Here is a 13,732-nt window from a genome sequence, read left to right as displayed (position 1 = left end):
TCGCACGACCGCGCAATTGTCAGTTAAAGCGACGCAGTGCCGGACGCTGAGATTTCACCTGGGAACGAAGGGGGTTTATGTGCCCAGTAAGCAAGTGGCTAATTTGCTAAATTTTATAACAATCGAAGCAAAATTCCTTTTTTTTTTTTTACAGAATGTGCAGTCTTTTTTCTTAGCGCAAAAAAAAAGTGATTAAATGCCACCAAAAGATAGCTCTATTTTGTGTGAAAAAAAAGGACAAAAATTTCATATGGGTACAGTGATGCATGACTGAGTAATTGTCATTCAAAATGTGAGCACCGAATGCTGAAAATTGGTCTGGTTAGGAAGGGAGTTTAAGTGCCCAGCGGTCAAGTGGTTAAAGGACACAACATACAGGGATATGGCAAATCAATATACACATACACAGGTTGCTCTGCCAGGGTATGTAAACTTATGAACACAACTGTATGTTGCAAACTGCCTATACTTGCGGTCTGTCAACGAAAATACTAGCAATAAAGCCATCATTGAAATTACCAGCTGTTTTTGCACACCTCCATCCCTAGTCGGTCATTGGGGGAGGTGAAAATTGCATGACAAGGGAATTCACATTATCGGCTATTCTCATCATATCAATGCAACTGCATGGTGTGATTTTGGAAAAGGTTCCTGTACTTTGGTGCGGTTCCAGAGCAATTTTGACCCAGTGGAAAATGCAAACAGCATTCACTACTTAATTGCACTGAAAGTCAGATCGCATCAGTGTGACCCTAGCCTAATTCAACAATTGGTGATTATTGTAGAATTTATTTTCATACCTGCAACTTATGTTTGTTTCGTATTTTTCTTTTCCTACAGCGAAGAGGTTTGCAAAAGAGGTTTCACAGTAATTGTAGATATGCGTGGCTCTAAGTGGGATTCCATTAAACCATTACTGAAGATTTTACAAGAATCCTTTCCTTGTTGTATTCATGTTGCACTAATAATAAAGCCAGACAATTTTTGGCAGAAGCAAAGAACTAATTTTGGAAGTTCCAAATTTGAGTTTGAGGTAGGAATAGTTTTCAGTTTTTTTTCTCTGAATGTGTATAAATATTTATTTTTTTAACATTAATCATGCAAATGTTTGCAGCTTTTGGTTTTCCTTTTATGCCGTAAGTGGAGCTTTGGACAGGCTTTACATGATTCACTTTCTTGCATTCATCCAGGGGAGGCTTCCCCGCCATCACAATACAGTCTACAGCACCTCTGGCACTGATCAAGCGAAAGTTTTCCAACAGGCTGGTTGTACAGAAATTGATTTGAGAGATTAACTTCTGTACAATCAGCACTGTGAACCTATGAGCAATAGATTGAAATTCGGCCGGTCCCTGCTGAATTTTGATCTCTAACCAGCTTTAGAGTAAAATCTTGGTACTTGTTCAGGTTTTCTCTAAAGATTGTTTTCATTTGTGTAAGTTTAAACTGTGTCCCTTTTCTAGAGTGCATTCACACTTTCCTATGCACCCTGCTTCTGATTTCAATGGGAGAACCCTAGCAGGTGTTTCTGCAGTTAACAAAGGGAGGCATTCCCATTGAAAGCAATGGGAGGCTGCTAGCTCCCTCTGCTAGTCGTGGTCACTCGCATGTAATTGCTCACACAGTGATCACATACAAGTGATCCCTGGGTGCAGACTGCCTGTGTATAGGGCCAATCACTTTCATGAGGTCACTGCAGGAGAGGTGAGTTTATCTAAAACAAAGCAACCAGAATTTGGAGCAGCTGTACAAGGCAACCCGTTGACTTCCCCTTGTAAAGCCTTATTGAAAAAGCTGAAGATAGAAGCTGATTGGTTGCCATACACAGATACTGACTGCTCCAGTTTAGATAAATTCCACCATGTGAGACTACTGGATAGGGGTAGCAGTGCTTTATAGATGACTTCAGTAGTTTGCTGTTTGACTTAAACAACAGGCAGTGGACCAGGAACCTTTGCTGTTGGTGCCCCAAGGTTTTCTTTTGTATGTTACAATTTAAATATGATTTACAAATACAGGGGGTAAAAAAATAAGCATTAAACATGTCACCATTTTTCTAGGTAAAGCTATTTTTAAAGGTGCAATTGGCATGTTTTTCAAGGAAACCAAAACAAATAAGTTCAGAAATGTAATAAAATGGAATGACACAGGGACAAAGTATTGAACACTTGAAGAAAGGGGGGGTACAAAAGGGCATGGAAAGCCATGACACCAGCTGATAACTATCAGTTATTAGAAGGCAATCCTCACCCTTGTCAGTGCAAATTAATATCAACTGGTTCAGTCTCAAATAAAAAGGCGTCTCCGTTACCAAGGTGTTACACAAGCATCTCATGATGGGTAAAAGCAAAGAGCTCTCTCTCAAGACTTTTGCAACCTTTTTGTTACAAAACATTCTGATCGCATTGGTTACAGAAGGATTTCTAAACCTCTGAATGTTCCAGTGAGCACTGTTTGGGGCCATAATCCGGAAGTGGAAAGAACATAATTTCACCAGGTGCTCCTCGCAAGATTTCTGAGAGGGGAGTTAAAAGAATTCTCAGAAGAGTTGTCCAAGAGCCAATGACTACTTGTAGAGAGCTTCAGAAAGATCTGGATTCAGCAGGTACAATTGTTTCAAAGAAAACACATAAGGTATGCATGCTCACCATGCAAGACTCAGTTGCTGAAGAAAAGCATGTTGAATCTCGTTTTAAAGTTACTGCACAACATTTAGACCAGGGCTCGACAAAATCCGGGCACCCGGTCGCAATTGCGACACATTGTGACCTGGCACCCAGGGGTCCTCTATATCTTAGGATTACCTCCCCCATGTAGGGTTCATGCATTGGGAGGTAAATCCCCCTGGGTGGTTGGGGGGGGGGGCCCTAGTTCCAGCAGATCTTAGGGGACTAGCGCACTCCCAGGGTTGTAACCATAGTTTAATGTACTATTGACACTATTAAGGAGTGTCAGGATCCTGAAAGGAGACCCTTTTTATCCAGATGCCTAAAAAGGAGATTCCCCTTTTCAGACGATCCCTCGTCTATTTGGAACAAAAACCCCAAACTAGACACTGCCTTCTCCCAGGTTTCCAGACCAGAAACACCGACTTGGCGTTTGAGGACATGGGAGTCCTGGGCGATGTCATGGACAAGAAAATTGATTCCCTCTTGAAAAAGACGTGGGAATCTAAAGCCAGAACTAGCTGTTACGGTTGTGGCCTGCAACCTGGAGCATTGGCTCTCTAAAATACAAGAGCACATTGAAGCAGGAACGGCAAAGGAGACCATCTTATCCTCCTTCCCTACTATCCTGCAAGGAGTCGCTTACATAGCGGATGCCTCAGCGGAGTCAGTCCGCATGTCAGCCAGATCGGCAGCCCTGGCTAACTCAGCCAGAAGAGCCCTCTGGCTCCAAACTTGGCCTGGCGACAGCGCCTCTAAATCCAAGTTGTGTGGGATACCCTTTACGGGTGACCTGCTCTTGGCCCAGGCCTTGAGACAGAAGTCGTCCTTTCCTCCCAAGCGGAAAGCCCCGGTGCAGACAGGGAAGGTGTTTCGTCCGCAAAGACGAAAGGGGGCTCCCAAGCCGGAAAGGGTTTGGACCCGCAAGGGCAGAGGAGGGGCGATTTTTCACCTTCCTGACCAGCCCCCTAAAAGCCCATGACGCCCTAGTCAGAGTGGAAGGAAGACTGGGGGCCTTTCTCCCACAGTGGGAGGCAATTTCCCCCAACCGGTTCGTCCTGGCGGTCATAAGAAGGGGGTACCATCTGGAATTTTCGACACCACCCCCTCAGAGATGCCTAGTCACACAGCTATCCAGAGGCAAGGAAAAATCCGAAGCCTTGCTGGGGGCCATAAGGGAGCTGGAGGATCAAAACGTAGTCTTCAGGGTTCCAGGGACGGAGGAAGGGAATGAATTTTATTCACACATTTTTGTGGTAAAGAAGCCCTCAGGAAAATTCAGATTAATTCTGAATTTAAAACCTCTGAACAGATCCATTGCGTACAAGAGATTTTGCATGGAATCGATATACACAGTCAGAGTCCTTCTCCCCCACAACTGCTTCATGGTATCTCTGGACCTCAGACGCGTACTTGCATGTCCCGATCGCAGAGAGCACTCAATGATTTCTGCGATTAGCGGTAGACCTAGGCGGAACAGTTGTACATCTACAGTTCCAAGCTCTGCCATTCGGGCTATCCTCTTCGCCCCGTATTTTTACCAAGGTCTTGGCAGAACCCATAGCGTTTCTGCGACCCCAAGGAGTGTCCATTATAGCTTACCTGGATGACCTGCTTCTATTTGCAGCATCTCCAGAGCAGCTATCCAGGGACCTGGAAATAACGGGTAGACGCACTGTCTCAGAGCTGGCAGTTCGGAATGTGTTGCGCATTCCTGCCACCAGTGCGATTACCCACAGTTCTGAGGACATTTCAGATAGAGCACACTTCTCTGATCCTTGTAGCACCATATTGGCCCAAGAGGGCATGGTTCTCGGTCCTCAAGCAGTTAGCCGTAGAACCTCCCTTATTCCTTCCACTGCGAGAGGATCTCCTCTCGCATGGCCCAGTCCTCTGCCCACAGGTACACAGGTGGAAGCTAGCGGAGTGGCTACTAAGGAGGCCATACTGAAATCCAAGGGGGTTTCGGAAGGATTAATTGCCACCCTCCTTAATAGCAGGAAAATGGAGACTCACAGAATCTACAGGAAGGTTTGGCTTTGCTTCAACAAATGGTGTGTAGATTGCCCATGTTCAGTACAGAGCCCCACTGCCATCCTAGAATTCCTTCAGTGTGGAGCAGATAAGGGAATTTCAGTAAGTACCCTCAAGGGTCAGATCTCAGCACTCAGTGCATATTTAGAGAAACCTCTGGCCACCAACCCCTTGGGTAGTTAGGTTTTTTAGGGCTCTATCCAGACAGAGGCCAGCTCAGGGTCCACCCTTCCCTAGTTGGGACCTGTCCTTAGTGTTACAAACCCTTTACGGGTACTCCCTTTGAGCCCCTAGACAAATGTCTACTAAAGGAACTGACCTTAAAAACAGTATTTTTGGTTGCAGTGACCACTGCTAGGAGGGTCAGCGAGTTGGAAGCTTGATCGATCAGACCCCCTTTTTGTGTTGTTTTTCCGGATCGGGTCGTTTTTAAGACCGATCCAGCCTTTTTACCTAAAGTGACTTCAAGGTTCCACAGAAGTCAGGAAATAGTTTTACATTCCTTTTGTCCCAACCTCTCTGGGGAAAAGGGAGTTACGGTTCAGTACTTTAGATGTGAGGAGATGTATCCTACACTACCTAGAGCTGACTAAAGCATTTAGGAAGTCCGACTCATTATTTATTTTATTTTCTGGAACCAGGAAGGGGTACAAAGCGTCTCAACGCACTATTGCCAGATGGCTTAGAGTAACCATTGGGCTGGCATATACTTTGGCTGGTAAAGAGATCCCTACAGGGATAAAGGCACACTCTACCCGAGCTTTGCCAGCTTCTCAGGCAGAAAAGGCTGGAGCAACGCCTGAACAGATTTGCAAAGCAGCAACATGGTCCAGCTACGCCACTTTCGTAAAGCACTACAGAGTGGACCTGGTGTCTGCAGGTGAGCAAGCCTTTGGGCGAAAGGTTTTCCAAGCTGTAGTCCCACCCTAGCTGGTAAGTGCTCGCTTATCCTCTCAATAGTGGCTGTCCTAAAAGACGGAAGGGGAAAATTAGAGTTGCACTTACCGGTAATGTCTTTTCCAGTAGTCTTTCAGGACAGCCCTGGTTACCCACCCGAATAGATGGAAGTCTCATTAAAAGACCAGAACATGATAATGATCTGTAATTGTATGTTATTAATGTGTTCTTGTGTCTCCCCAGCTAACCGGAGGTGATCTTATAAAAACTGAGGTCCGGCAGGGGGAAGTGAGAATTTATGTGCTGGCGCAGTGATCTCTAAAGGAAGAGGAGGAGCCTATCTCTCAATAGTGGCTGTCCTGAAAGACTACTGGAAAAGACGTTACCGGTAAGCGTAACTCTTACCGGTAAGCGTAAAATTAAGACAACAGTAAAGTTATGCCAATTTTTTCTATATTGTGAAAGATAATGTTACGCCGAGTAAATTGATACCCAACATGTCACGCTTTAAAATTGCGTCCGCTCGTGGAATGGCGACAAACTTTTACCCTTTAAAATATCCATAGGCGACGTTTAAAAAATTCTACAGGTTGCATGTTTTGAGTTACAGAGGAGGTCTAGGGCTATAATTATTGCTCTCACTCTACCAATCACGGCGACACCTCACATGTGTGGTTTGAATACCGTTTACATATGCAGGTGCTACTCACGTATGCGTTTGCTTCTGCACGCAAGCTTGGCAGGACGGGGTGCGTTTTTTGGCTCTTAACTTTTTTTGTCTGGCTCCTAGATTCCAAACAAATTTGTCAAACCCTGATTTAGACAAGCCTGTGAAATACTGGGAGAATATAGTCTGATCAGATGGGACCAAAATTGAACTCTGGATGCCAAATTCACACCATGTTTGTAGGTGAAATTGCACTGCACATCACCCCAAAAACACCCCCATACCAATAGTGAAGTTTAGTAGTGGGAACATCATGGTGTGGGGCCTTTTTTTCAGCATACGGTACTGGCAAACATATCTTTGAAGGAAGGATTAATGTAAAAAATGCACCAAGACAGTCTTTATAAAGATCTGCTGCCATCTAGCAGGATGATGATTTGGGGGTGGACATTTCAGCAAGACAATGATCTCAAATACAAAGGCAAGGTAACTTTCAATTAGATTCAAAGAAAGAAAATAAAGCTGCTAGAATGGCCCAGCCAATCTATGGAAAAAACTAAAGATCTGAGTTCATAGAAAAGACCCATGGAAATTTTGAAGACTGAGTTTCTCCATACAGGAGTCATCGTGAAGCTGTTGCCAGCCAAGGATTTTGAACCAAGCATTAAGGGCCAGATCCACGTACAGCGGGCGCAACTTAAATATTCAGATTTAAGTTACACCGCCGCAAAATTTCTACCTAAGTGCCCGATCCACAAAGCACTTACCTAGAAATTTGCAGCGGTGTAGCTTAAATCCTTCTGGCGCAATGCGGGCCCAATCTATGGGGCGAGTCGTACTGCGCATGCTCCCGACGCGCTTTGCGCGAAGTTACGTTGCGCCGAGTTTTGTGAATCGCGACGGGTAAAAAAAAGTTGCGTCGGGGAAAAAAAAGAGATGCGGCGGAAAAAAAAAAAATTAAAACAAATTTGACAGCGACGAGTGAAAGAAGGGTATACTTTTTACAAGGTGTACTAACTTTACACTTTGTAAAAGCAGCCCTATCTTTGCGACGGCAAACTAACAACTTACGGAGACTTCACGAAGGGAAAAAGCTTTGTGGATCTCCGTAAGTGCTAATTTGCATACCCGACGCAGAAATTTCGACGAGAAATGCCCCCAGCGGCGGCTGCGGTACTGCATCCTAAGATCCGACAGTGTAAAACTATTACACCTGCCGGATCTTATGAATATCTATGCGTAACTGATTCTATGAATCGGCCGCATAGTTAGAAACAGGGATACGACGGTGTATCAGCAGATACGCCTGCGTATCCCTTTTGTGGATCTGGCCCCAAGTACATTTCAGTTAGTGTGTTCAATACTTTTTCCATGTGTCATAACATTTTATCACACACAACTTAACTTCTGAACTTATTTGCTTTGGTTTCTTTGTAAGTATGGATTGCATGGGTTGTTAATGAAATGTGGTGAACATTTCATGTCAATAGCACCTTTAGAAATCGATTTTTACCTAGAGAAATTAGAAAATGACTTGTACACTACTTTATAAGTTAATGCACGTGTGCATAGTTGACGCTTAACACAGATGCACTGTCCTGGTGCATGCAGGGTAAATTGCTTGTATGATAAAGATGGACAATCCCTGGATCACTGAAACATCCGCAGATCCTCTGCCCTGTATCCCCAGCGGCTCGTGAACTGCTTCTTGGATGGATAGAAAAATGGTGACATGTTCAATACTTATTTTACCCGCTTCTGAAGAGGTGATCAAAATTGTGTGTGTATGTGTGATATATATATATATATATATATATATATATATATATATATATATATATATATATATAATCTCTATCTCTATTTTTCAGCAAGGAGCATCGATAATTTCTAGATGGGCACCTAAACATACAGGGGATATACAATATATTATTGACATAAAAACACACACACACAGGTTGTGGTCTTTTTGTTTTTTCAACCTTGCCAACTATGGCTCGGATTCACATACAGCGGCGCATATTTATGCCACCGTAGCGTATCTCCTTTACGCTACGCCGACGCAGCGCAGAGAGGTAAGCACTGTATTCACAAAGCCAGTGCTGCCAAAACTGCGCTGGGTTTCCTAGGCGTAAGCCAGCGTATGTGGAAGTGGCGTGAGCCATGCAAATGAGGCGTGACCCCATGCAAATGATGGGCCGAGCGCCAGACAGATCTGTATAACAAACATCGCATGCGCCGTCCCGTGGACACATCCCAGTGCGCATGCTCAGAATCATGTCGGAACTACTCCCTAAGATACGTCTGATCACTGCCTACGGCGTGAGCGTAACCTACGCCTAGTCATATTCACGTCCAACGTAAACTTCGTAAAATACGACGGCTTGTGTTCCCTTTGCATGGATGCTGCTGACTTGCACCTCCTTTATGGGGCATAACTTTACGCCGGACGTATGACTTTACGCGCACTGTGTCGGACGGACGTACGTTTGTGAATCGGCGTATCTCCGTCATTTGCATATGTGAATAGAAAATCAATGGGAGCGCCAAATACGTCCAGCGTAAATATGCGCCCACTCTATGCCGGCGAAGGCAAGTTACGTCGGTCGGATGAAGCCTATTTTCAGGCGTATCTTAGGTTCTGAGTCCGGCGCATAGATACGACGGCGCATATTTGCACTTACGCGGCGTATCTGGAGATACGTCGGCGTAAGTGCTTTGGGAATCTGGGCCTATAACTATGCAAGCTACTACTATGTTTTTGTGTTGTCGTTAAAAAAAAAAAAAAAAAATTATAAGTCCAGCTCTGGGCTGCATGTCTTCTAACTAGATTTCAACATTGTACCTTTAGTTATAAAAGCTTTATTTGGGGATATTTAAGTTGACATTTCTCTTTTACAGACTAGCTTGGTATCTTTGGAAGGCCTCACCAAAGTTGTTGATCCCTCCCAGCTAACTCCCGAATTTGACGGTTGCTTGGAGTATAACCATGAAGAATGGATAGAGATCAGGGTGGCATTTGAAGATTTTATTACCAATGCTACCCACATGCTTTCTCGACTAGATGAGCTGCAGGAAATGCTTGCTAATAAAGAATTGCCGCAAGACTTGGAAGGTGCCAGGAGTATGATTGAGGCACATTCTCAGTTAAAAAAAAGGGTTACAAAGGCACCAATTGAAGATCTTGATAATGAAGGACAGATGCTTCTGCAAAGAATTCAGAACAGTGAAAGTTTTCCCAAGAAAAATTCAAGTTCTGGCAATGCTGACCTTCAGAATTTCTTACCCAAAGTTTCTACCATGTTGGACAGGCTTCATTCTACAAGGCACCATCTACATCAAGTGTGGCAGCAGCGAAAGTTGAAATTGGACCAGTGCTTTCAACTAAGATTATTTGAACAAGATGCTGAGAAGGTACTTATTTATTAAACTGTTTTAATGAAGTCATTTTGTAGGCTTGTTTTAACCATTGCTAAAATACAATTCCAAGTAAAAAGCTGCTTGTCTGGTAAAACTGCAACATACTGTAAGCAAAAAGGGGTTAAAATGTTAGGTGGTGGCTAATAAAAGACTGTTTTGATAACTGCTAGGGCTAAGTGCTAAGAAAACCTATTGAACACTAATGGACACTACATGCACAGTTCCCCAACATGATGCCCCATGCTGGAAATACGTTTATATCCCTTTTTCTCCCTTTTTAGATCTACTACCTGATGCTTGGTGCAGCTGACCACCCTCAATCCAAGGTACCATGAACTGCAGTCCCCACAGGTGATCGGGAACCAATTATTATGGTTCTTATTCCTGTGATTGCTATGTAAGCTATGATATATTGATAACTTGCAAGCTGGAGGCTTCACTGAAAAGCTGCAGTGCTGTAGCTTTAAAGCTGTAAATATCAGGTTACAGTTTTAACAATAAATATAAAGTTTAAAGTTCCAGGGATGAAAAATCTTAAACCAGTCAGTGGGTTCACCATTCCCACTGCAAAACTAAATTTTACATTTTTTTGGGGGATTAATAGGGCGAAATTACCATATTCCTCTCTCCCTGCCAGGCAGTGCTCTCTTTTGCTGTCTGATGTTCTGGAATGTGGCCAGGACAGCAGGGTCCTCCCGTACAGAGCTGGGCTACATTGGTCCTGCATTGTAGGAGATGACGTCAGAGCTGTGACTGGTAAGGTAAGAGGATTCATGGAATTGGTCAAACAAAGGAGAAAGCCTGTGGGAGTGAGGAATAAAGGTAAGTATATCCACTTATTCATCATCCACTAGGCAAAAACTAGCAATTAAGCCCTTTAGTGGGGAGAGGGGCCAGTTGCAAGGGTAAATATTTTTCATCCCCCGGGTTTAGCTTTAATGTACTTAAAGTGAAATGCTTTTTCCACATGCATTTCTGCTGCTAGTGTTTGACAGGATATGTGAAAAAATGTAGCGCCCAAAAAAAGGAAGAGAAAACCCTGAGGGGGATTTCTATATAGCAAAAGAGCAATCAGGTGATAGAAAATCTAACGCCCTCTATTGCACTAATGTAAAGTGTGCAACCGTGCAAGGTGAATTTGAACACATAGACAATATTAGGCTGTACCTGTGAGAGGTACCCCTATGTATCACCTGATTGCTCTTTTGCTATATAGAAATCCCCCTCAGGGTTTTCTCTTCCTTTTTTTTTGGGCGCTAGATTTTTTCACATATTTTTCAAGAAGCATCCACTTTGGTATGTTGGCAGCCTGATTCACGTTACTATTTGGTTTGCGCATTATTGTATATATACAGTGTTTGACAGGAGACTCCCTCCTGCCAAGCCATTGTATTCTCCCGGTGGAAGCCATCCCCGCTGGGAGAAGACAGTGATTGCTAGTGGCTATACCAGCCACTAGTGGTGATCGCATACAAAATCTAGTAGGTCCATTTTAACTTGGCACATTCAGCCTGCCCATACATTGTTTGAATCTTGGCTGGGTCCTACTGACATGGCCGAGATTAGAACAGTCTATGGCCATCCTTAAATTGATAAGATAAATGCAGTTTGTCATGTTAAAAACATATTTCGCTGTACTTTTAGTAAACCACCTGTTAAATTTGCTCTATTTGTTTGAGCCTCGTTCACACAGGGTGTTTTTAATCTGTTTCCCATGCAAGCCCGCATTTTACCAGCACAGGGATGAGTAGGTGTTTCATGCTGGCAGTCCCATAGCTGTTAACTGGGATGCAGTGACTGCATGGCCGCTAATGCTCCTAATGTGATATCTGTATGGGTGCACGGCCCCAAACTCACCCTGGGCACGGTTTTAAATGCCTTTTGTAAACAAGGCCTTATGGCTATAAAAGTAATTAAGTGGCTTGACAGCCGCCAAAAAACGAAAAAAAAAAAGCCTGGATCCTGCTATAAACAAAAACAAGCTCATGGCTACTGCTGTTTGGTATCTCTTCCCATTTCAAGAAACCTACTTAGTCCTTTTTAGTTCACCCTTCAATTATAGGATGTTCCGTACAACCACTAGGAGGAGCAAAGGTGACCTACTACAGGGAAAGATGTGTCTCATCAAATTTTCTTAAAGTTCCAATTGAGGATGCCCCGGTTTTTAAAAACTTTGTGGACAAAAGGTTGGAGGCCTTCATTAAAGACCCTCTTGTTCTGTCAGGCTTGGCTAATTTCAGATGGTGTCTATGACCAGGCCAAGCACGTGACTGTGCAACCCTAGGATGATCCTTATGGATGCCTCAATGCTCCAAAAATAGGAGCTCCTCGCAGTAGCCTTTCTTTACTGCGTAGACTGTTTGGCGGGACTCCTTATGTCCACATTCTCACCTGGCACTCCATTGCAGTACAGATGGGAAGATTTAAATTCTAATGGTGAACAAGTATTCGGAGAGTCAATATACACCTTTATTAAAGGAAGTCACAGGCAGAAAGAGCATTCTTGCATAGTAAAAAGGAAGCCAAGGTGCTCATGGCAAAGTCTGTTGCTTCCTGGTTTCAGAAGAGCTGCTTTCATCCGCCTGACCTACACTGCTAAGATTCTAAGAGTCCTTCACCAAGTTCCACCACAAGTCCTGAAGGTCCTAGCCAGCAAAGTCCTCCTCACAATAAAATCGTGCCCCACTAGTGATAAGTGGAGCGACATTTGTTAGCCTTTTGGCCGCCTGGACTTGGGATGTTTTGGAACTATGGGCCTGGGGAGTGGGTTCCCAGTGGTACAGAAATGAGTTGCATTGTTAGGTTGAAAAAAGACACAAGTTCATCCAGTTCAACCATAAAAAAAAAAAAAATCATCCAATATACCCAATTCTATACAAACCGTTGATCTAGAGGAAGGCAAAAAAAAACCGCAGAGCATGATCCAATTTGCTACAGCAGGGGAAAAAAATCCTTCCTAATCCCCCGAGAGGCAATGAGATTTTCCCTGGATCAACTTTACCTATAAATGTTAGTACCCAGTTATATTATGTACATTTAGGAAAGTATCAAGACCTTTCTTAAAGCAATCTACTGAGCTGGCCAGAACCACCTCTGGTGGTGAACAGACTCCCTGTTCCACATTTTCACAGCACTTACTGTGAAAAAACCTTTCCGTATTTGGAGATTAAATCTTTTTTCACTATATGGGGACCCCTTATATATTTGTACATGTTGATAATATCCCCCCTTAATATCTTCTTCTCAAGAGAGAATACATTTAGTTCTTCTAATCTTTCCTAGCTGAGCTCCTCCATGCCTCTTATCAGTTTGGTTGCCCTTCTCTGCACTTTCTCTAGTTTCCCGATTATCCTTTTTGAGAACTGGAGTCCAATCTCTCAATACAGGAAAGGACTTTGCTGGCTTTGGAAACCACAGTTTAGCATTAAATGTTGTTATTGAGATAATGATCTACCAAAACCCCCAGATACTTCTCCACTACGGATTCCCCCAGTTGTACTCCCCCGAGCATGTATGATGCATGCATATTCTTAGCCCCCAAGTGCATAACTTTACATTTATCAACATTAAACCTCATCTGCCACATAGTCGCCCAATTAGACAGAGCATTGAGTTTGGCCTGTAAATTGGAGACAGCCTGTAAGGACGCTATTCCACTGCGTAGCTTGGTGTCATCTGCAAAGACAAAAATTTTATATTTGATCCCAGACCGAATATCATTTATAAAGATATTAAAAAGTAAGGGTCTCAACACTGAACACTGCTTGATAACCTTAGACCATTCAGAGTAACAATCATTAACTACTACTCTCAGAATCCTGTCTCTTAGCCAGTTTTCTATCTATTTACAAACTGATATTTCCAAGCCTGTAGACTTTAGCTTACACACGAGCTGTGTGTTCGGAACTGTCTCGAACGCTTTTTCAAAATCCAAGTATACCTCGTCCACCGCCACGCCTCTGTCCAAGGTTTTACTTGCCTCTTCATAAAAAATCTGGTTTGTCTGACATTTTCTGTCTTTCATGACTCCATGCTGTCTGTTGCTTAA

The 13,732-nt window shown here is 43.5% G+C and overlaps 1 protein-coding gene across 6 annotated transcripts in view; it reads left to right on the top strand.

Moving 5' to 3' along the window:
* Positions 1–13,732, top strand: part of TRIO (trio Rho guanine nucleotide exchange factor) — a 1,129,982-nt gene that overhangs the window by 78,157 nt on the left and 1,038,093 nt on the right. For 4 of the 6 annotated variants that reach the window (XM_040353397.1, XM_040353396.1, XM_040353400.1 and 1 more), the window contains exons 4-6: positions 841–1,033; positions 9,166–9,678; positions 9,966–10,010. In XM_040353397.1, the coding sequence (XP_040209331.1) occupies positions 841–1,033; positions 9,166–9,678; positions 9,966–10,010 (751 nt within the window). The remainder of the gene's footprint in view (positions 1–840; positions 1,034–9,165; positions 9,679–9,965; positions 10,011–13,732) is intronic. The other 2 variants (XM_040353401.1, XM_040353398.1) reach the window with 1 other exon arrangement.

Source organism: Rana temporaria, chromosome 5 (assembly GCF_905171775.1).
Source record: "Rana temporaria chromosome 5, aRanTem1.1, whole genome shotgun sequence".
Classification (NCBI taxonomy): Eukaryota; Metazoa; Chordata; class Amphibia; order Anura; family Ranidae; genus Rana; species Rana temporaria.
This window is presented reverse-complemented; position numbering and strand designations above follow the sequence as displayed.